This window comes from Homalodisca vitripennis, chromosome 4 (genome assembly GCF_021130785.1).
Source record: "Homalodisca vitripennis isolate AUS2020 chromosome 4, UT_GWSS_2.1, whole genome shotgun sequence".
Taxonomy (NCBI): Eukaryota; Metazoa; Arthropoda; class Insecta; order Hemiptera; family Cicadellidae; genus Homalodisca; species Homalodisca vitripennis.
The window spans coordinates 168,337,309-168,361,441 of NC_060210.1; the positions used below are offsets into that span (position 1 = coordinate 168,337,309).

A 24,133-nucleotide genomic window follows, 5' to 3' on the forward strand; every position below is an offset into this window, starting at 1 on the left:
AGCCAACCGCAAAATCTTTAGTGACCTGCAGAAAAGACAACATTATTTTCTTATTTATTTTTTTGTTAAGAGAGGCCGATCTCCTTTTAAGCCCTGTTCTGCCGTCCTCATGGACGGATCTTATCAAAAAGAATAAGAAGGAGAGTCGATACAGTATAATGTAATTAATTATTACTTACTGATAAAAAGTGGAGGCTACAGAGAGGCCACTATTTTTCCTGCGCTATTTTTCTCAGATCCAAAATTCGACGTTTAAACCGCTCGCCATCGCGCTTGTAATTTATTAGTACTTACTTACTTACTTACTTACTGCCGGGGCGTAGTAAGTAAGTAAGTACTAATAAATAGTAAATAGTAAATAGTAAAAATAGTAATTTATTAGTTCCAATATAAATTAAGTCACAGAATTTTGAATCATTTAAATTCACGGCATTTACATTTTTAACTGTAAAAGCATTCTGTATACATTTTACTTAGGAATAAGCGGTCACTATAATAGTTCACAAAGTATGTATGTCCAGTTACCGTTCGTCTCTTATTATATGGCAGCGTATTGATGACGTCACGCTAAAGCCATATTTTCTAAGGCGACAAAGTGAGAGCTCCACCATACTGGTATTTTAAGGTTAATTTTTGAATTATCATTGTCCTTTATTTTGTTACCGCTGGGTTAATCAAAATAGATGTAAAGTTTAAATCCTTTTAATATTTGAACGTTTACTCCCGGACTCCGAGGTGCTTAGTCACTGAACTCATATCCTCTGTAATTTAATTCAAAATCTGAGTCTTACAGAAACCTACTGTCGTTATATACGGTTTGCAGTTTAGAAAAGACAGCTAAGGCCAATAAGGGACTCTTACCGCATTTAAAATTATACATGGTGTAACAAAAACGGGATTGGGGATGAGGATGATTCCCGAACGATTACAGGTATAAATTACTGCACCTATAAATCTACTTTTAGAAGTAACTACCATTTTTTGTCATCTCGGGAGACGACCTGAAAAGAGTCAGAAGGAAATCTTACATTGAAGGATAGGTCGAGTAGTACATAACATTAAAGTTCTCTATTATTAGAATACAATGCCGCAAATATAACCTGAAAAGGTTCATTCTTTAAAAATTACGCTGGTTCAAAGTTTGAAACATTTACAATGTAAGTCCTTTTCTAAGTGGTTCCTCTAAAGTGTTCCGAATATATTCGTTTTTGTTTTACCAGGCGTGACTGCCTTAAAATTACATATTTTGCCAAGTTCTTTCAGTTTCCACAAATGCTGGTCGATATTTTCACCAAGTCCTTGCCTTCTAGTCGCCAACAAACTGGTGACGGAACTATATCGTATTAGTTGGTTTTATAAAAAGTTTGTCGAGGATAGTTATAGGTTCAGGATACGAATCAGCTCCTGATAGTAGTTCATGGATGCTGAAGTTGACAAAGTTTATAAGAAGCTTTAACTTGCTTTCCTCAGCAGCGCATATTGCTTCAGTAAAGTTTTCAAATGTTGCTTTCCAGTGGTTCCAATGGCCATCAGCATGATGTTCATTTGGGTCAGGCATAAGCGTTCTGAAGATTCTTGGAGCAATTGGAAAATTCTTTAAATATTTAAATATAAGCGTTCTGGCTTAAAGAATTGTTCAATTAATGCCCTTAATGTGAAAATCACTTGTAATATGATTAATACAATTAAGTTGAATAAAATTGTTATGAAATGGATTAAAGTTTAACCAAACTTAAATGGTATTATTCAACTTATTACATTAGATAATAGACTTACAGAAAGTAAACATTAAACATAACTATTGGGAATTGATAAACAGCATAATAGGCTACTACAATACCACACACAATAACATACACCATTATATATGATAAAGAAAATAATGAAATGCTTCTCTAATCTAGTAAAATGTTTTACAATGATTTGTTTTCTAACTGTTAACCACGTTTTTGACGTTGGTATATTAAAGTTCAGCTTACAGAGCATCTGTGTACAAAGTTTCATTGCGGGCACTTGTTTGGTTAAGTCTCAGGAGTGACTTTTATACGAGAACGCCCGTCCAACGGTGCATTTAATTTAGACGATAGGGCCTCTGACGGCCGACACCACATTTTTGACGTTGTTATATTAAAGTTCAGCTTACAGAGCATCTGTGTACAAAGTTTCATTGCGGGCACTTGTTTGGTTAAGTCTCAGGAGTGACTTTTATACGAGAACGCCCGTCCAACGGTGCATTTAATTTAGACGATAGGACCTCTGACGGCCGACACCACCTTTTTGACGTTGGTATATTAAAGTTCAGCTTACAGAGCATCTGTGTACAAAGTTTCATTGCGGGCACTTGTTTGGTTTAGTCTCAGGAGTGACTTTTATTCGAGAACGCCCGTCTAACGGTGCATTTAATTTAGACGATAGGACCTCTGACGGCCGACACCACATTTTTGACGTTGGTATATTAAAGTTCAGCTTACAGAGCATCTGTGTACAAAGTTTCATTGCGGGCACTTGTTTGGTTAAGTCTCAGGAGTGACTTTTATATGAGAACGCCCGTCCAACGGTGCATTTAATTTAGACGATAGGACCTCTGACGGCCGACACCACATTTTTGACGTTGGTATATTAAAGTTCAGTTTACAGAGCATCTGTGTACAAAGTTTCATTGCGGGCACTTGTTTGGTTTAGACTCAGGAGTGACTTTTATACGAGAACGCCCGTCCAACGGTGCATTTAATTTAGACGATAGGACCTCTGACGGCCGACACCACATTTTTGACGTTGTTATATTAAAGTTCAGCTTACAGAGCATCTGTGTACAAAGTTTCATTGCGGGCACTTGTTTGGTTAAGTCTCAGGAGTGACTTTTATACGAGAACGCCCGTCTAACGGTGCATTTAATTTAGACGATAGGACCTCTGACGGGCGACACCACATTTTTGACGTTGGTATATTAAAGTTCAGCTTACAGAGCATCTGTGTACAAAGTTTCATTGCGGGCACTTGTTTGGTTAAGTCTCAGGAGTGACTTTTATACGAGAACGCCCGTCCAACGGTGCATTTAATTTAGACGATAGGACCTCTGACGGCCGACACCACCTTTTTGACGTTGGTATATTAAAGTTCAGCTTACAGAGCATCTGTGTACAAAGTTTAATTGCGGGCACTTGTTTGTTTTAATCTCAGGAGTGGCTTTTATTAGAGGACGTCCATTTTACGATACATTCCTACGGTTTACTTTGGTATTATATTTGGGATTTTTATTCATTACACATTTAATGGGAAACCTTTGTGGAAAGTAATAAATAGAAAAAACTGTGTTGATTTTATAAAAGATCGTTTTTATAATTAGTATTATACAATTTATCTCAGTTTTTGAATTTTTGTTAACGCCTTCAGATTGATGACTGCAACATTGATGCACTAGACTGTCTGGACGATAAAGTGGAGCCTGCTAGTGGATGGGAAATGAGTGAACTTCGGAACGAGCAGCTAGGAGACACGGAGATCGGACCACTCCTGCGAGAGGTGGAAGCTGGAACTCGACCTAGTTGGGAAGACATCGCGGCTAGAGATCACCTATACAAGAGCTACTGGGGCACAGTGGGACTCTATGAAGATCAAGAACGGAGTACTAATAAGGATCTGGGAAGCTCCTAACGGGAAGAGGAAAATCGAACAGATCGTACTCCCAAGAAGTAAGAGGAGGGAAGTCCCTTATGGAGTTGCATAACGGAGCGTCTGGAGGTCATCTTGGTGTCAACAAGACAGTGGAAAAGTTGAGACAACGGTTCTACTGGCTGCACCTTAGGGCTGATGTTGAGAAATGGTGCCCGCCAATGTGATGTATGTGCTTGGAAGCCGAGGGCCTCAAACAAGAAGTCGAGGCAGGATGCGGCAGTACAACGTTGGATCACCCTTCGAGAGGATCGCCATCGACATCGCTGGACCATTTCCCGTGACAGACGCAGGGAATAAATATCTCCTGGTGGCCATGGATTACTTCACGAAATGGCCAGAAGTATACGCCATACCAAACCAGGAGGCATCTACTGTGGCAGGATGCTTGGTGAACGACTTCGTCTGCCGTACGGGGTACCCCGTGAGCTACACAGCGACCAAGGGACGAACTTCGGTTCTATCTTGATGAGGGATGTTCTTCAGCGTCTGGGAGTGCATAAGACACGGACAACCCCGCTTCACCCGCAATCCGATGGGATGGTTGAGAGATACATCAAGACTCTCGTCGGTCATCTCAGGAAAGTTGTCTCCACCAGCCAGCGGATTGGGATAAGAAGGTGCCAGTTTTTCTGCTGGCCTACAGATCTTCTAGCCATGAAAACAACTGGTGTTACCCCAGCAAGAATGGTCTTCGGAAGAGAACTTCGGCTACCAAGTGATCTCATGTTCGGCCTACCACCTGACAAGGAGAGGCCAGCGACTGACTTCGCCTCGGAACTCGTTTGATCAATTGCACGACACTCACGAGTTTGCTCGCCAGCACCTGAAAGGTCGCCAGTGACAAGATGAAGGCTCGCTACGACCGACAAGCCAACTCAGCTGGATTCCAGGAGAACAAACTTGGTTTGGCTCTACAGTCCCCTGCGGAGTGAAGGGAAGGTGCCCAAAGCTTCAACAGGACTGGATTGGACCTTATCGTGTGTGGTGACACGAATCAACGACGTGGTCTACCGACATCCAAAGACACCCAAGAGGCAAGATGCTCGTCCGTCCACCTAGATCGTCTAGCGTCTTACCATGGTTTCCAACACTGATCGGGGACGATCAGCCTTAAGGAGAAGGGCAGTGTCACGGAGCTGGCCGTCGCGCGGCGGCTGCGGTGGCGGCCTGGCTGTTGACGTAAGGGACCGCCATAAATCCTTCTGCGAGAGCCATCAACACCCTCATAAATGGCTGGGCCAGTCCTTTTTCTCTGAATAGGCTGATGACAATAGAAAGTCTAGAGCAGTCTTCCTGGTAAAAGACTCACTGCCCATTGACTCCGGAATCTTCTAGACCTTCCAGAGCCCACCGGTATAGACCCTTCTAGCAAGAATGCTAGAAGGTTATATAAGGCCGTCTACTGGGGAGCCGGAGGAGTTGTGAGTACCAGTGAGGCAGTGTAGTGGGTGTCGTGACACGGATCCTGTGATAGTGAGTGCCTGCGGAGATACTGCTGTGGGAATCGTCGCATCGTGGGATCGACCGGAAGATTCAGCGCAGTATTGGACAACTCCTGTGGAAGGATACGACACCGGGGAAAACCGTAAGCAAATTGGACTTAAGCAGAAGAGACAGTAAAGCCACTTGTTAATTAGCTATATTTGTGATTGCAAATAATATTAGTTTTGCAGAAGCCATCTTAGTCATTTTAGCAAATATTAATAATAGTAATTGTAATTATTGGAGTTGTAATTAATAGTAATAATTGTAAAATAGTAATTTCTTTCAATTAAAAGTAATTATTTGTCCTTATTGTAAATTAGCTTTAATAAACATTATTAATTGTAACTAATAATCGTGTTGCTCAATTTGTAAACCCACATAAGAATTATTTAGTTTGTAAAAACGTAACATTGGACAGCAAACTGAGGCCCCAGCCGACAGCATTATTGTGGCATCTTTGTCAGGACAGACTAACAGCCTCTACATAGATGGATTAGTCAACGGGAAGCCCAGAAGCCTTCTACTAGACACTGGGGCAACGATGACCATAGTAAATAGAGATGTTTGTTCACCTCCCAATAAAGTCACTCCAACAACCTGGACATTGAGGACTGCGACTGGGGACTTGGCCAGTGTTCACGGGGAGACAGTTGCCACCTTCTGCATCGGGAGTACATGCTTTAAACATCGCACTCTCGTTGCTAACATCGAGGAGGACGTTATACTCGGCATGGACGTAATGATGAAAACTTGGCCTTCAATTAGACCTCAAGAAAGGGGTGACGACTGTTGGCGGAGAAGAAGTCGTCCTTCAGCTTAGAAAAAAATCTTACTTCTTCGGTGCGGTTATTAAAAGATACCACACTGCCATCTCGTGCTCAGAAGATCGTGAGAGCAGAAGTCGACAGAACTGTACCGGAAGGACAGAACTTAATGTTAGACCCAGCTGTAAAACGAAGAGGAGCTTGGCCGAGGTGTCCTTGTAGGGAAGACACTGTTTCAATCTTCCAGGGAAGTTCCAGTCTGCGTAATGAACTTAAACGACTATCCTGTTACTTTAAAACAAGGCAAGCTCTTAGGTACCTGTTACTCAGTTTCTTCTGTATCGCAATCTGTTAGACAGACAGCATCCTGCCACAAGAATCTTCCAGAAGACATAGCTAAATTTGTGAGAGATGCTTGCAAGGGAATGGACTTGGAACAAACTAAACAAGTAGCTAAGTTAATAACAGAGTACCAGGATGTTTTTCGAAACTGCTACAGGGCCAAGAGGCAGGACGACTGTAGTTCAGCACAAGATAAATGTTGGAGACGCACAACCAATCCGCCAAATTCCTAGGAGACTACCCTGGGCGAAGAGGAGGAAGCTGAGCAAATAACAAAGGAGATGGAGCGAGATGGGTGATCGAGCCTTCCAGCAGTCCATGGAATTCGCCGGTGGTACTAGTGAAGAAGAAGGATGGGACTTCTTTCTAGGTTCTGCGTGGACTACCGACTACTCAATAACGTCACCAAGAAGGACAGTTACCCTTTACCGCGGATCGACGACACACTGGATGCTCTGGGGAGGCGGCAAGTTCTTCTCGACCCTGGACATGAAGAGTGGGTACTGGCAAGTAGAGATTGCTCCAGAGGACAAGAGAAAACGGCATTTTCCATAGGGAATGGAAACGGACTGTGGCAGTTCACCGTGATGCCTTTTGGACTATGCAATGCACCAGCTACCTTCGAGAGATTAATGGAGAACGTGCTTAGAGGTCTAACTTGGGAAACCTGTCTAGTGTATCTGGATGATATCATAGTCATTGGAAAGACGTTTAAAGACCATCTTCAGAACCTGGAAAAGATCTTTATAAGGCTTCGTTCTGCCAACTTGAAGCTTAACCTGAAGAAGTGCAACTTATTTAAAAATAAGGTAAACTATCTCGGACATGTAGTCTCGTCAGAAGGAGTCTCTGTGGATCCAGAGAAGATACGAGCGATAAAGGAATGGCCCACACCACGTAACAAACATGAGGTAAGAAGTTTCCTCGGGCTGTGCACCTATTACCGCCGCTTCGTGAAGGGTTATGACGATATTGGCTAAGCCACTGACCAAGCTCACGGAAGAACAGCGCAAGTTTGAATGGACCTCAGAGTCGAGTGAAGCATTTGGGATACTCAAGACTGCTCTCTGTAGTGCTCCGATCTTGGGATTCCCTCGCTTTGGAGAAAAGTTCATTGTCGACACTGACGCCAGCGACGTGGGCATAGGAGGAGTACTCTCGCAAGTTCAGGATGGCCAGGAAACCGTGGTAGCCTATTTCAGCAGAACACTATCTAAGGCCGAAAGGAATTACTGCGTCACAAGGAGGGAACTGCTAGCAGTCGTGAAGTCCCTAGAATAACACTTTCATAAATACCTCTATGGACAACCTTTCCATTTAAGGACAGATCACTCCGCCCTGACTTGGCTACTGAACTTCAAGAACTTGGAGGGGCAGACAGCGCGATGGGTGCAGCGGCTTCAGGAGTACAACTTCACGTCTGAACACCGACAAGGGAAGAAACATTCCAACGCTGATGCTCTGTCACGTCGTCCTTGTCCAGAAGGCTGTAAGCACTGCTCCAAGGTAGAAGAAAAGAATCCTTCGGCAGAAGTACGTTGTGTCACCGTGGAGCCTGCTAGTGGATGGGAAATGAGTGAACTTCGGAACGAGCAGCTAGGAGACACGGAGATCGGACCACTCCTGCGAGAGGTGGAAGCTGGAACTCGACCTAGTTGGGAAGACATCGCGGCTAGAGATCACCTATACAAGAGCTACTGGGCACAGTGGGACTCTATGAAGATCAAGAACGGAGTACTAATAAGGATCTGGGAAGCTCCTAACGGGAAGAGGAAAATCGAACAGATCGTACTCCCAAGAAGTAAGAGGAGGGAAGTCCTTATGGAGTTTGCATAACGGAGCGTCTGGAGGTCATCTTGGTGTCAACAAGACAGTGGAAAAGTTGCGACAACGGTTCTACTGGCTGCACCTTAGGGCTGATGTTGAGAAATGGTGCCGCCAATGTGATGTATGTGCTGGAAGCCGAGGCCTCAAACAAGAAGTCGAGGCAGGATGCGGCAGTACAACGTTGATCACCCTTCGAGAGGATCGCCATCGACATCGCTGGACCATTTCCCGTGACAGACGCAGGGAATAAATATCTCCTGGTGGCCATGGATTACTTCACGAAATGGCCAGAAGTATACGCCATACCAAACCAGGAGGCATCTACTGTGGCAGGATGCTGGTGAACGACTTCGTCTGCCGGTACGGGGTACCCCGTGAGCTACACAGCGACCAAGGGACGAACTTCGGTTCTATCTTGATGAGGGATGTTCTTCAGCGTCTGGGAGTGCATAAGACACGGACAACCCCGCTTCACCCGCAATCCGATGGGATGGTTGAGAGATACATCAAGACTCTCGTCGTCATCTCAGAAGGTTGTCTCCACCAGCCAGCGGGATTGGGATAAAAGGTGCCAGTTTTTCTGCTGGCCTACAGATCTTCTAGACCATGAAACAACTGGTGTTACCCCAGCAAGAATGGTCTTCGGAAGAGAACTTCGGCTACCAAGTGATCTCATGTTTCGGCCTACCACCTGACAAGGAGAGGCCAGCGACTGACTTCGCCTCGGAACTCGTTGATCAATTGCAACGACACTCACGAGTTTGCTCGCCAGCACCTGAAGGTCGCCAGTGACAAGATGAAGGCTCGCTACGACCGACAAGCCAACTCAGCTGGATTCCAGGAGAACAACTTGGTTTGGCTCTACAGTCCCCTGCGGAGGAAGGGAAGGTGCCCAAAGCTTCAACAGGACTGGATTGGACCTTATCGTGTGGTGACACGAATCAACGACGTGGTCTACCGAATCCAAAGACACCCAAGAGGCAAGATGCTCGTCGTCCACCTAGATCGTCTAGCGTCTTACCATGGTTCCAACACTGATCGGGACGATCAGCCTTAAGGAGAGGGCAGTGTCACGGAGCTGGCCGTCGCGCGGCGGCTGCGGTGGCGGCCTGGCTGTTGACGTAAGGGACCGCCATAAATCCTTCTGCGAGAGCCATCAACACCCTCATAAATGGCTGGGCCAGTCCTTTCTTCTGAATAGGCTGATGACAATAGAAAGTCTAGAGCAGTCTTCCTGGTAAAAGACTCACTGCCCCATTGATTCCGGAATCTTCTAGACCTTCCAGAGCCCACCGGTATAGACCCTTCTAGCAAGAATGCTAGAAGGTTATATAAGGCCGTCTACTGGGGAGCCGGGAGTTGTGAGTACCAGTGAGGCAGTGTAGTGAGTGTCGTGACACGGATCCTGTGATAGTGAGTTGCCTGCGGAGATACTGCTGTGGGAATCGTCGCATCGTGGGATCGACCGGAAGATTCAGCGCAGTATTGGACAACTCCTGTGGAAGGATACGACACCGGGGAAACCGTAAGCAATTGGACTTAAGCAGAAGAGACAGTAAAAGCCGCTTGTAATTAGCTATATTTGTGATTGCAAATAATATTAGTTTTGCAGAAGCCATCTTAGTCATTTAGCAAATATCAATAATAGTAATTGTAATTATTGGAGTTGTAATTAATAGTAATAATTGTAAATAGTAATTTCTTTCAATTAAAGTAATTATTTGTCCTTATTGTAAATTAGCTTTAATAAACATTATTAATTGTAACTAATAATCGTGTTGCTTATTTGTAAACCCACATAAGAATTATTTAGTTTGTAAAAACGTAACATTGGTAGAGGCTGTTAGTCTGTCCTGACAAAGATGCCACAATAATGCTGTCGGCTGGGCCTCAGTTTGCTGTCCAATGTTACGTTTTTACAAACTAAATAATTCTTATGTGGTTTACAAATGAGCAACACGATTATTAGTTACAATTAATAATGTTTATTAAAGCTAATTTACAATAAGGACAAATAATTACTTTAATTGAAAGAAATTACTATTTACAATTATTACTATTAATTACAACTCCAATAATTACAATTACTATTATTAATATTTGCTAAATGACTAAGATGGCTTCTGCAAAACTAATATTATTTGCAATCACAAATATAGCTAATTAACAAGTGGCTTTACTGTCTCTTCTGCTTAAGTCCAATTTGCTTACGGTTTCCCCGGTGTCGTATCCTTCCACAGGAGTTGTCCAATACTGCGCTGAATCTTCCGGTCGATCCCACGATGCGACGATTCCCACAGCAGTATCTCCGCAGGCACTCACTATCACAGGATCCGTGTCACGACACTCACTACACTGCCTCACTGGTCCTCACAAGTCCCCCCGGCTCCCCAGTAGACGGCCTTATATAACCTTCTAGCATTCTTGCTAGAAGGGTCTATACCGGTGGGCTCTGGAAGGTCTAGAAGATTCCGGAATCAATGGGCAGTGAGTCTTTTACCAGGAAGACTGCTCTAGACTTTCTATTGTCATCAGCCTATTCAGAAGAAAGGACTGGCCCAGCCATTTATGAGGGTGTTGATGGCTCTCGCAGAAGGATTTATGGCGGTCCCTTACGTCAACAGCCAGGCCGCCACCGCAGCCGGCCGCGCGACGGCCAGCTCCGTGACACTGCCCTCTCCTTAAGGCTGATCGTCCCGATCAGTGTTGGAACCATGGTAAGACGCTAGACGATCTAGGTGGACGACGAGCATCTTGCCTCTTGGGTGTCTTTGGATTCGGTAGACCACGTCGTTGATTCGTGTCACCACACGATAAGGTCCAATCCAGTCCTGTTGAAGCTTTGGGCACCTTCCCTTCCTCCGCAGGGGACTGTAGAGCCAAACCAAGTTGTTCTCCTGGAATCCAGCTGAGTTGGCTTGTCGGTCGTAGCGAGCCTTCATCTTGTCACTGGCGACCTTCAGGTGCTGGCGAGCAAACTCGTGAGTGTCGTGCAATTGAATCAACGAGTTCCGAGGCGAAGTCAGTCGCTGGCCTCTCCTTGTCAGGTGGTAGGCCGAACATGAGATCAACTTGGTAGCCGAAGTTTCTCTTCCGAAGACCATTCTTGCTGGGGTAACACCAGTTGTTTCATGGCTAGAAGATCTGTAGGCCAGCAGAAAAACTGGCACCTTCTTATCCCAATCCCGCTGGCTGGTGGAGACAACCTTCCTGAGATGACCGACGAGAGTCTTGATGTATCTCTCAACCATCCCATCGGATTGCGGGTGAAGCGGGGTTGTCCGTGTCTTATGCACTCCCAGACGCTGAAGAACATCCCTCATCAAGATAGAACCGAAGTTCGTCCCTTGGTCGCTGTGTAGCTCACGGGTACCCCGTACCGGCAGACGAAGTCGTTCACCAAGCATCCTGCCACAGTAGATGCCTCCTGGTTTGGTATGGCGTATACTTCTGGCCATTTCGTGAAGTAATCCATGGCCACCAGGAGATATTTATTCCCTGCGTCTGTCACGGGAAATGGTCCAGCGATGTCGATGGCGATCCTCTCGAAGGTGATCCAACGTTGTACTGCCGCATCCTGCCTCGACTTCTTGTTTGAGGCCCCTCGGCTTCCAGCACATACATCACATTGGCGGCACCAATTTCTCAACATCAGCCCTAAGGTGCAGCAGTAGAACCGTTGTCGCAACTTTTCCACTGTCTTGTTGACACCAAGATGACCTCCAGACGCTCCGTTATGCAACTCCATAAGGACTTCCCTCCTCTTACTTCTTGGGAGTACGATCTGTTCGATTTTCCTCTTCCCGTTAGGAGCTTCCCAGATCCTTATTAGTACTCCGTTCTTGATCTTCATAGAGTCCCCACTGTGCCCAGTAGCTCTTGTATAGGTGATCTCTAGCCGCGATGTCTTCCCAACTAGGTCGAGTTCCAGCTTCCACCTCTCGCAGGAGTGGTCCGATCTCCGTGTCTCCTAGCTGCTCGTTCCGAAGTTCACTCATTTCCCATCCACTAGCAGGCTCCACGGTGACACAACGTACTTCTGCCGAAGGATTCTTTTCTTCTACCTTGGAGCAGTGCTTACAGCCTTCTGGACAAGGACGACGTGACAGAGCATCAGCGTTGGAATGTTTCTTCCCTTGTCGGTGTTCAGACGTGAAGTTGTACTCCTGAAGCCGCTGCACCCATCGCGCTGTCTGCCCCTCCAAGTTCTTGAAGTTCAGTAGCCAAGTCAGGGCGGAGTGATCTGTCCTTAAATGGAAAGGTTGTCCATAGAGGTATTTATGAAAGTGTTCTAGGGACTTCACGACTGCTAGCAGTTCCCTCCTTGTGACGCAGTAATTCCTTTCGGCCTTTAGATAGTGTTCTGCTGAAATAGGCTACCACGGTTTCCTGGCCATCCTGAACTTGCGAGAGTACTCCTCCTATGCCCACGTCGCTGGCGTCAGTGTCGACAATGAACTTTTCTCCAAAGCGAGGGAAATCCCAAGATCGGAGCACTACAGAGAGCAGTCTTGAGTATCCCAAATGCTTCACTCGACTCTGAGGTCCATTCAAAACTTGCGCTGTTCTTCCGTGAGCTTGGTCAGTGGCTTAGCAATATCGGCATAACCCTTCACGAAGTGGCGGTAATAGGTGCACAGCCCGAGGAAACTTCTTACCTCATGTTTGTTACGTGGTGTGGGCCATTCCTTTATCGCTCGTATCTTCTCTGGATCCACAGAGACTCCTTCTGACGAGACTACATGTCCGAGATAGTTTACCTTATTTTTAAATAAGTTGCACTTCTTCAGGTTAAGCTTCAAGTTGGCAGAACGAAGCCTTATAAAGATCTTTTCCAGGTTTCTGAAGATGGTCTTTAAACGTCTTTCCAATGACTATGATATCATCCAGATACACTAGACAGGTTTCCCAAGTTAGACCTCTAAGCACGTTTCTCCATTAATCTCTCGAAGGTAGCTGGTGCATTGCATAGTCCAAAAGGCATCACGGTGAACTGCCACAGTCCGTTTCCATTCCCTATGGAAAATGCCGTTTTCTCCTTGTCCTCTGGAGCAATCTCTACTTGCCAGTACCCACTCTTCATGTCCAGGGTCGAGAAGAACTTGCCGCCTCCCAGAGCATCCAGTGTGTCCGTCGATCCGCGGTAAAGGGTAACTGTCCTTCTTGGTGACGTTATTGAGTAGTCGGTAGTCCACGCAGAACCTAGAAGTCCCATCCTTCTTCTTCACTAGTACCACCGGCGAATTCCATGGACTGCTGGAAGGCTCGATCACCCCATCTCGCTCCATCTCCTTTGTTATTTGCTCAGCTTCCTCCCTCTTCGCCCAGGGTAGTCTCCTAGGAATTTGGCGGATTGGTTGTGCGTCTCCAACATTTATCTTGTGCTGAACTACAGTCGTCCTGCCTCTTGGCCCTGTAGCAGTTTCGAAAACATCCTGGTACTCTGTTATTAACTTAGCTACTTGTTTAGTTTGTTCCAAGTCCATTCCCTTGCAAGCATCTCTCACAAATTTAGCTATGTCTTCTGGAAGATTCTGTGGCAGGATGCTGTCTGTCTAACAGATTGCGATACAGAAGAAACTGAGTAACAGGTACCTAAGAGCTTGCCTTGTTTTAAAGTAACAGGATAGTCGTTTAAGTTCATTATGCAGACTGGAACTTCCCTGGAAGATTGAAACAGTGTCCTTCCCTACAAGGACACCTCGGCCAAGCTCCTCTTCGTTTACAGCTGGGTCTAACATTAAGTTCTGTCCTTCCGGTACAGTTCTGTCGACTTCTGCTCTCACGATCTTCCTGAGCACGAGATGGCAGTGTGGTATCTTTTAATAACCGCACCGAAGAAGTAAGATTTTTTCTAAGCTGAAGGACGACTTCTTCTCCGCCAACAGTCGTCACCCCTTTCTTGAGGTCTAATTGAAGGCCAAGTTTTCATCATTACGTCCATGCCGAGTATAACGTCCTCCTCGATGTTAGCAACGAGAGTGCGATGTTTAAAGCATGTTACTCCCGATGCAGAAGGTGGCAACTGTCTCCCCGTGAACACTGGCCAAGTCCCCAGTCGCAGTCCTCAATGTCCAGGTTGTTGGAGTGACTTTATTGGGAGGTGAACAAACATCTCTATTTACTATGGTCATCGTTGCCCCAGTGTCTAGTAGAAGGCTTCTGGGCTTCCCGTTGACTAAATCCATCTATGTAGAGCTGTTAGTCTGTCCTGACAAAGATGCCACAATAATGCTGTCGGCTGGGGCCTCAGTTTGCTGGGTTGACAATTGCCCCCTTCCTGTCAACCCTTTTTAGTTTTCCCTGCATCTGCCCCCGAGAGGCTCCATCTGGCACTTGCTTCGGGGATGGCCCAACTCTCCACAACTCCAGCAGCGGATTTCCTTCTTCCTGTTCTTCAGCGCATCCAGCACTCTCTGGACTACGTCTTCTATCTTAAAACCTTCTTCCACGCAGACCCCTCGAAGACGTGCATGTCCTTGCACAGACTGTTTTACTGCTTCAAATTCTAGTGCTTGTGTTAGCGCCTCGTGTAATGTCTTAGGACGAGCCAACTTTACAGCCTGCTGTGTTTCAGCGTCTCGAAGGCCGTCGAGGAATTTGTCGATGGATAAGTTCTCGCAGACAGCCTCATCACAAGTAGAGTAAGCACCTCTTACAAGTCGTGCGATATCAGCTTCAAATTCCTGCAGTGATTCATTGGACTTCTGGTGGCGACTCCTGAGTTGAGACCTGTAGACCAGTTCCATGTGCTTATGTCCGAACCGCATCTCCAGTCGTCTAACCAGTTCTCCGTAGTTTTGGCGCTCCGCAGGTGGCACGGTCTGCAGGACCTTTAGCGCGTCTCCACGCAGCGAAAGGCAGAGCATGGACGCTTTTGTTGATGACGGCCAACGGTGGACGGCGGCAGCAGTCTCGAACAGTGTCCGAAAATCCTCCCAGGTCATCTTACCGTCGAAGGTTTGGCACCCCTGCATTACTCATTGGTGGACATGAATTAAGCTGAGGTTCCGTAATTAATTCTGGTTTTCCCATCTTCTGGGCTAACAATGGATTCTGTGCAGGTTTCTGAGCCCTTGTTTCTCTGAGCTATTTCCTCTAAGATCCTAATTCTATCACCAAATTCTTTTGAATAATCATTTAACTTGTCTTCTAATTGTTTGGAGCAACCATTTATACCTGCTTCTAGTTGCTTTTTAAATTCCTCTTCAACTCTACAAATTTTTAAATTAAACTCTGTAGCTAATTCATCTTTCATACTTTTCAAGTCATTTTGAAGTGTTTCACAATTACTATTTAATTTTTCTTCCAATGTTTTACTATTACTATTTAATTTTTCTTCCAATGTTTTTAGTTAAGTTAGATTGTAACACTTTGGTAAGCTTACTTGCTTCAGTTTCAAAAATTAATATTTCGGGATCTTCACCTGCTTCTATCATCGCCTGTTTAAGTCTATTAGCTAAAACTGTTTTTGTCCCAGAAGTATCTAAGTCCCTTTCTTCTAACTCCCGTTTTAAATCAGCCACTTTCAAATCTGCTAACTTTAAACCCACTAGAAGCCATCGTTTTATTATATTATTACTTTAAAATAATATTAATACAATAAATAAATAATAAATAATATCTAAAGTGTTGCTTTAACAAATCAATCCCACTTCTGACACCAATGTTTACGTTTTTACAAACTAAATAATTCTTATGTGGGTTTACAAATAAGCAACACGATTATTAGTTACAATTAATAATGTTTTATTAAAGCTAATTTACAATAAGGACAAATAATTACTTTAATTGAAAGAAATTACTATTTACAATTATTACTATTAATTACAACTCCAATAATTACAATTACTATTATTAATATTTGCTAAATGACTAAGATGGCTCTGCCAGTGGAGCAACTAAGAGCTTGCGTCGACAACGAATATGATTTTCAGCTTAACACATTCAAGTTGAAATTTGCCCCGAATGTTTTTACCACTGTGGGTGTAACAAGCCCCAACACCCCTCTATTTGGACTAAATTTAAGATAATTTTGTTAGTAATTTTTGTAGATTCAAAATTTGTCTATAGATTATTAATATCATTCCATAATTTACTAAAATCAACTATTCCACAAACATGATATACATTTCTCTGTAAAATGTTTTCGCTCCCTGAAATTTGCTGAAATTGGCTATAGCCATTTAAGCCTATATGTCCATCCAGCTATATGCCTAAACTACAAAATAAACCAGCTAAATGAAAATGTGGTTCCTGTTATTGTAACTCTAGTGGTTACTCTGTGGTTTATTTAAAACTCTGGTATTTATATACGTTTTAATCTGAAAGCAATTTCATCTTTACAGTACCCATTACAAAATCAATTTCTCCAACTTACCTTTGGAAGTTATTGGCCGTAGATTAACATTACATTTAATGAGAAACACTTCAAATTATTTAGTTTTAAATATATATATATATATATATCGTGATAAACTAGTGATAAGTCAAGCCAGCGTTTCTACGCCAGGTGCAGGGTTGCAGTATTGGTTGACCTCATATCTCCTTTCTGTGGCATGTCCTTTGATATCTTATCGTATTTTCTTTTTGAGAACTTTAGTATTTGAAACACTTTGTTAAGTATTCATATTTTAATAACCTCAAATTATTACGATCAAGTTTTAACTTATAGCAATAGCAATATATTTCTCTGTCTGTTTGTTGGATATATAGAGAATGAGAAATAAGCTATAGACTTGAAATTGTGCATGCAACTTCGACCAAGCCTGATAAGTGTCATTTTGTGTCGTCTGGCGTACGCGATTATAATGCTGATCTGATCTATAGTACATGGAAATTATCGAATAATTTCTAACTAATAGTAATGTAACCTACAAATTATATTTATTTGATTAAGGCAGTTGAAAATGCAATGAACCAAATATAATGTTACGAAAACAATTTTATTGGTTTACATTTTAATACGAAAGATGCAATTAAAAAACTCAACATAATTGTTGATTTTGTGTTTGGAGACCCAGAAGATAAATTCTTTAACTACTATGCTAAGTAGGGCTCTTTTTAATCCTCCTGGATGTTTAATCCACCCTCGAATGTTTTATAGCTACGCCACTGAATGTAACGAAGTTACTTTGTTACATTAGACTTCCTTACGTCTTTTTTTGGTATTTCGATACTCCGTTGTATTGGTTTTATTTGTATGTAGACAAGAGTAATTGCCTGCCATTAATTACGTTGTAAAATCACGGTTCAATGAAATAAATTTAATTGCGCTGCATCCTGCAGCATCCAGCTTTTGAAAATGTAATATATATATTACATTTATACATATACATACATATACATATTACACCACCAGGCTCTATTAAATTCAGAGGAGTACAGAGCGAGAACTCGCGGACTGCTTATTCCACTATTCTAATACGCGGGCTATCTCTAGTTGGCAGGAGGGGCCCCTCCATCCCCACTTTTTCTCTCCGCCTGTCACGATCACCACATTGAACACAAACGGGAGGAGCTCGTTAACTTCACGGTGGTAGATAAGAAGTCTAGGTTTATAAGGAAATGAGATTCTGAAGTTACGGAATAAATTTTATTTAGAAGTAATTTGGCAATCAGCAAACCATTTGTGTCGTTTATTTTGTTTGTGATAACAATGCTGAAATTAAGTGTACTAAAATTGCAATCGGAAACTCTTTCAAATGCAAGATTAACTGTAAGTTAACCTTAAATTAAATTCAGATAACCTATTTACACAATTCAAAATACAACTATGAATCCTTTTAGTGCCAGAGTTGTTAATTTTCAACTGGTAATTGTCAGCCAATTTTACTATTTTTCTAAGGTTTCACTACAACATTTAGATTTCTGGAGCAATTGTAAAATATTTGAACTTGTTTCGAATAAATTAAACAGGGAGACTAAGAAGCGGCCTACACTAGTTTTTCAATTATTTTTATCGAATAGTTCGATATATTATCCAACTTCGTACAAAATAAATTACTGTAACAAGAATATCGTACAGAATACTCGTAGAATAAAAAAAATTAACACAGTTACAAAACCAACTATGGCCTAGACTTAGATATGAAGAAACCTCTAATAATTTATAACCAAGCTTGATATCAATGAGTAACCACTTTTGTGAAATGGAGGAAAGAATTCTCCCCATGGGTTACCAGGACCCAAACCCACATGCTGAAGCCACTTAAACAAATCTCTTCACTTACAAGAAATATCTCGCATATTTTTTTCATATTCAGGGAAATTTTCAGTCTCTAAATATGTTACTTCTTGATGTTTATTGTTTACATTAAAATTACTATAACTAATAAGTTGAAATTAGATGCTAAGTAAATAAATTCTAATATCTAATTATTCCTCCAGATAAAAACATGAACCATTCAATAAAAACAACAGAATAACAAGTGTAGTCGGCTTATTAAAGTCTACCCAATTAAACTCTAAGTCAAATTTTTTTAACCTTAGTATTAAACACACAAACTTATAGGATGTAACAAAACATCCTAATTATACCTAAATTTGCTATTAATGAAATAAGCAGTGTAAAACTGTCCATAGATTCCATCCACAGAACAAACTAAAGGTAGAGTACAATAAGGAGACCGGTTTATATATATATCGATCAGTGTAGTCATCGATACTTTAATATTCTTCTCTCGAATACGAGTCTATCTATCATATCAACATATCCATATTCATAATAACAATCATACTTGAAATTAAAATAATTAATGTAATACACATAGTGACAATCTCATAAATAATAAAGGAGCTATAACGATCAAACAAGCAATTAGAACTGGAGCTAGGAAAAAGTTATAAATAATTAAATCCACAATATACACAGTGTTACTAAATTAGCTAATCTTTATTTACATCAACGGGTCATTCCATATTAAATCAACACAGGGTATAAACATGACCACCTCAGATTTTGATGAAATTTGGTGAAGGTAGTCCTCTTATAGATTATGCGATTGCTAATCTTCCCTTAAATATTTCAAACGGTTTCAATTTTTAACTCCTTTCCCAATATATGAGTGGGTAGATAGAAATTTGTCTGGAATTAATTTTACCTTCCCCACTCAAAATTTATGTAAAAATATTCTTTGAAATACAACAAAGGAATTAGTTAACATCCAAAAATGCCCTGAAAAACTAAAAGTGGCAGAAATGGATATATAAACAAACCCTACACATGACCAAAAGTGGTGGCTAGGGTATGTGTTGGAGAAGAATGAGGGAAGAAGATGAGGGAAGAAGATGAAGTAAAATTACATTTCTGCACCCTGCTATTCCAAACTTATAATGGATACCATTGACAGACGTACTTTGTACAGTTGAACCCATTGAATTTTTGGAGCAGGCAGATTCCTTGATGACAAAATCCGTATCACTGAGCGAACTTGATAACCGATTTTGATCAAACTTTGCATACACATTCAGTATGTAGTCTACTATGTACCTATGAATGTATTTTTCATCATCATCGATTGTAGTCTAACAATCTTCCACCAAAATATACAACATCTAGCTTCAAGAATTGAACAATTACTAGTCATCCTAGATGAATTAAATCCTCAGATTGTAATATTAACCGAACATGATATGAAAAATAATGAAGTGAATAGACTTAATATACAAGGGTACAAAATTAACAGTTTTTACTGTAGAGAGAACACTGCTAAAGGAGGAGTCATGATGCTCTGCCAGGAGGGTTTAAATTTGAAGTGGGTGGAAGTACCTAAATCTTTGTCAGACAGATTACCCGAAGAAAAACAGTTTGAGTTTAGTGCTTGTAGCTATAGAGTTGGTTCCTTTAAAATGTTGGCTATAGGGGTATATAGATCGCCTAGGTCAGACTGTGTAGTATTTTTAGGTAGGTTAAGCATATTAGTTGACTATTTTTTTAAACAATTTGATCATATAGTTATAGGGGGAGACGTTAACATAAATGTTTTAAACAATGACCATGAACTCAAATTATTCAAAAATATATTAAAAAGTCACAACATGAGGTATCTTATCAATTTTCCGACAAGAGTAACAGAAAATTCTGCATCAGCAATTGACAATTTCATAGTAAAACACTGTCATGATTCCTTACTAACTGTAGAGGGGGTAATAACCTGTCTTTCAGATCATGACGGACAATTGCTGCATATTTACAATCCAAAGATAAAAGTCGAAAAAAAATTACCTATAAAGCGCGAAATACGCAAGTTTTCAGCCCAAAACATTCATGAGTGAATTTAATAGGCTCCTAAAAATGAAGCTTGGGAGAACGTTTACATGGCCTCTGTTGAAAAAAAATATGACGAGTTTCATAATACTTTACAATATTATTTTGATATTTCTTTTCCTAAAACCTTAGTTACTGAAAAAATTTGTAAACAAAATTGGATTTCAGAAGATCTTAAAAATGACAAAAAAGAACTAATACAATTGGCTAAAAAAACTAGAGGAAAGACAAATGCTCTTTTAAATAAAGACTTGAAACAAAGAAAATGCGAGTATAAAATAAAATTAACACAAGCTAAAACCGATTATTTTGAAAATAAAATAGAAAAATCTACAAATATACAAAAAAACAGTGTGGGCACTTATTAACTCTGAAGTTGGGCAAACAAATCAGAATGAAATTAAAAACATCTCCTTGCAAGAGGGAAATAAAAGTTGGTATAGTCCAAAACTGTATCTAATATATTTAATAAATACTTTGTACATGTAGTTCAGGAGATCGGTGAATTTAATTGTCAAAATACGGAAGTTAGCAAAAAGGAACAAGCACAATGTATTAGAAAAGGTTTTAACTTTAAATTTGTTGATGCAGAGGAGGTGGAAAAAACCATAAACTCAATAAAGAACAAAAACTCTGCCGGATATGATGAAATCCCTATAAAAGTGATCAAAAATACCAAACAGTATTTAATCCAAATTTTAAGCCACTTAATACATTCATCATTTGTTTCAGGGAATTTCCCAAATCAGCTTAAAAGATCAAAAATCATACCAATCCATAAGAAAAACTGTCCAGAAACTGTGTCAAACTATCGCCCAGTTCCCTTCTTCCGATAATTTCAAAAATTTATGAGAAAATAGTTAACAAACAATTAATAACATACCTAGTGGATTCTAAATTACTAACTAATATTCAGCACGGTTTTAGACCACAAAAATCAGTAATAACCGCTGCTGTATCTTTTGTTGAGTCTATAATCGAATCAGTAGACAAAGGTGAATATACAGCAGGAATCTTTATGGACCTATCTAAGGCATTCGATAGTGTAAGCCATTCTCACCTGATAACTAAATTACAATCATTAGGAATACAAAAAAATGCAATTAAGTGGTTTCAATCGTACATTTACAATAGATGCCAATTTGTAGAAATTACCCATAGAACGCATGAAAATAGAGTCTTAAAGGTTTCTTCAGAAACTGAAATGATTAGATATGGTGTCCCTCAGGGATCGATTTTGGGCCCTCTTCTGTTCCTATGCTATATAAATGATGTAGGGAGCGCACTCACACGTGCACCCAAAAATAATCTGTGTCTTTATGCAGATGACGCAAATCTTAAAGTAGCAGCCAATACTGTTGAACAGGTTGAGATAATAAGTTTCATTGGATTAGAAAATATTGGAACTTTCTTTAAGCAGCACAACTTAATGTTAAATGCTCAAAAAACTAACTTTGTAAGATTTAAAACACACAACAACAAACAGATATCCGAACCATTAATTATGTACAACTCAGAAGAAATTGAGAGTAAAAAAAGCACAAAATTTCTCGGCCTAACAATAGATCAACATTTAAGCTGGGACAAACATGTGGATAAAATATTATCAAAATTAAGCTCGGGGATATTTTCTCTTTATAGGATGTCGTTTTTTTGTAACCAAAAAACACTAAGAAATATATATTTTGCAAATTTCCACTCTCATTTATCTTTTGGAATATGTCTCTTTGGTGCAACGACAAAAAAAAATATGGATAAAATTCTTAAACTACAAAAAAGGGCAATTAGAATTATATTGAGACTAGATTACAGTGAAACAGTAAAGGAGAAATTTAAAGAATTACAAATTCTAACAATAGACAATAGACAATCTTTCTTTATTTACACAATCATAGAGATCGGTATTGGCGTCAAAACAATGTTACATAAAAATGAAGTTCTATCTTGCGAGTGTTATCTTTAAGTCTTCCACTCCATGAATTCCTTTTCGCTATAGAAGGGATGATCTTCAAGCCATCGAAGGAGTTTTCCCTTGAAGGTCTTTCCCGTGTCTTGTTTGATGTGGTGTGGCAGGTTGTTGAAATACCGTGCTCCCCTGAAGGTTGGCTTCCTTTCAGAAAAGCTCAGGTGATGTGCTGGAAGTGAGAAATCTGAGGCATTTCTGGTGTTATATTGGTGATAATCTCCAAGTTTTGGCTTGTTTGATGAGATTACTAGTAGAATTACCTCGCTTATGTAAAGTGCAGGTACTGTAAGTATTTTGTGCTCCTGGAATGCTCTTCGACAGTTGCTTTGAAATCCAAGGCCTGTTAAGCATCTTATTGTTTTCTTCTGCTGCAAGAAAACTCTTTCCATGTTGGAGCTAGTAGTTCCACCCCATGCTGCTATGCCATATCTAACATGTGCCTCAAAAAGAGCAAAGTAGGCAATTCTTGCTGCAGATGTTCCGCATATTTCTTTTATCCTTCTTATGACATAGGTGCCCGATGCAAGTCTCTTGCACAGCACATCAACATGAGCCTTCCAATTGAGGTTCATGTCAAGATTAATACCTAAATATTTTAAATTATCTTGTACTTTAAGTCAGGTATCCCATTCTGTGTTTCCTCTTGCGCTATACGTCATCTGTACAGTTTTACTCTCATTCAAAGCTAGGTCGTTTGTCCTACAGTACTGTTTTGCTGAGTTGAGGATGGTTCGTGTATCTATTTCAAGTTGATTTTTATTTTTGTTAGCTAATGTTAGAACAGTATCATCTGCATACATTATTGTTTGGCAGAGGTTGGTCAGGTACTGAGGTAGGTCGTTTGTAAGCAAGAGGAAAAGGACAGGTCCAAGCACTGTCCCTTGTGGTACTCCTCTATTCACCTGAAGTGGGGTTGAGTGAACCTTGGTAGTTGTTCCGTTCAGGTTGTGTTTTAGTTCCACTAACTGCTGTCTTCCACTGAGGAAGGTCCTGAAACAGTTAGCTGATGTTCCTTTGATTCCCAGTTGGTGTAGTTTTTCTAGGAGCAATGAGTGGTCTATGCAGTCGAATGCTTTACTAAAATCTAGGAACAAGCTTGTAACAGTTTTTTCCACTTTCAATTTGGTCAATGATATACTCAACTAACTGTACGATGGCTGTTGTGGTAGATCGGCCCTTCAGGAATCCATGTTGGTTTTCAGTCAACAGATTGTTATTGCTTAAGTAATTAAGAAGTTTTGTTAGGATAACCTTTTCAATTATTTTAGAAAATGTTGGAATAAGTGATATGGGACGATAGCTGGTTGCTTCTGTGGTTGGGCCATTTTTATACTTAGGATAAATTTTTGAAGTTTTCAGTTTGTCTGGGAAGATGCCTTCTTGTAGTGACTTATTAATGATGTGTGTGAAGGGGACAATGATTTCCTCTTTACAGCTTTTTATGAGTTTTGAGGATATATCATCCAGACCTGCTGATGTTTTTTGCTTCATACTATCTATAATGGCAAGTACTTCTTTCTGTGTTGATGGTGTGAAAAGGAGCTGGGTTTTTATTAAGAAGTTGTGCTGTGATTGTTTTGCAAGTTTTGAGGTGTTCTGTTTAAGTGTTTCATCAGCAATATTGGCAGAGAAGTAATTGAGATGGTTGGCAACTTTACTGGGATTTTCTGTGAATTTCCCATCTATATTGAGAGCAAGTTTGTTGCTAGATATCGTTTTAGCTGCTCTTTCTTTGTTAATTACTTCCCAAAGTGCTTTTGATTTGTTGCCAGATTCTTCTATATGCTGACTTACTTGCTGTTTTCT

At 41.0% G+C, this 24,133-nt stretch overlaps 1 protein-coding gene across 2 annotated transcripts in view; it reads left to right on the plus strand.

Moving 5' to 3' along the window:
• Window positions 1–24,133, plus strand: part of LOC124360576 (iron-sulfur protein NUBPL) — a 59,180-nt gene that overhangs the window by 17,699 nt on the left and 17,348 nt on the right. Inside the window, exon 1 of one of the 2 annotated variants that reach the window (XM_046814302.1) lies at window positions 17,584–17,811. The exons of the other annotated variant lie outside the window; for it this stretch is intronic. Coding sequence (XP_046670258.1) covers window positions 17,752–17,811 — 60 coding nt within the window. The 5' untranslated portion in view covers window positions 17,584–17,751. Of the gene's footprint in view, window positions 1–17,583; window positions 17,812–24,133 lie in introns of those variants that run through there. 2 annotated transcript variants of the gene reach the window in all.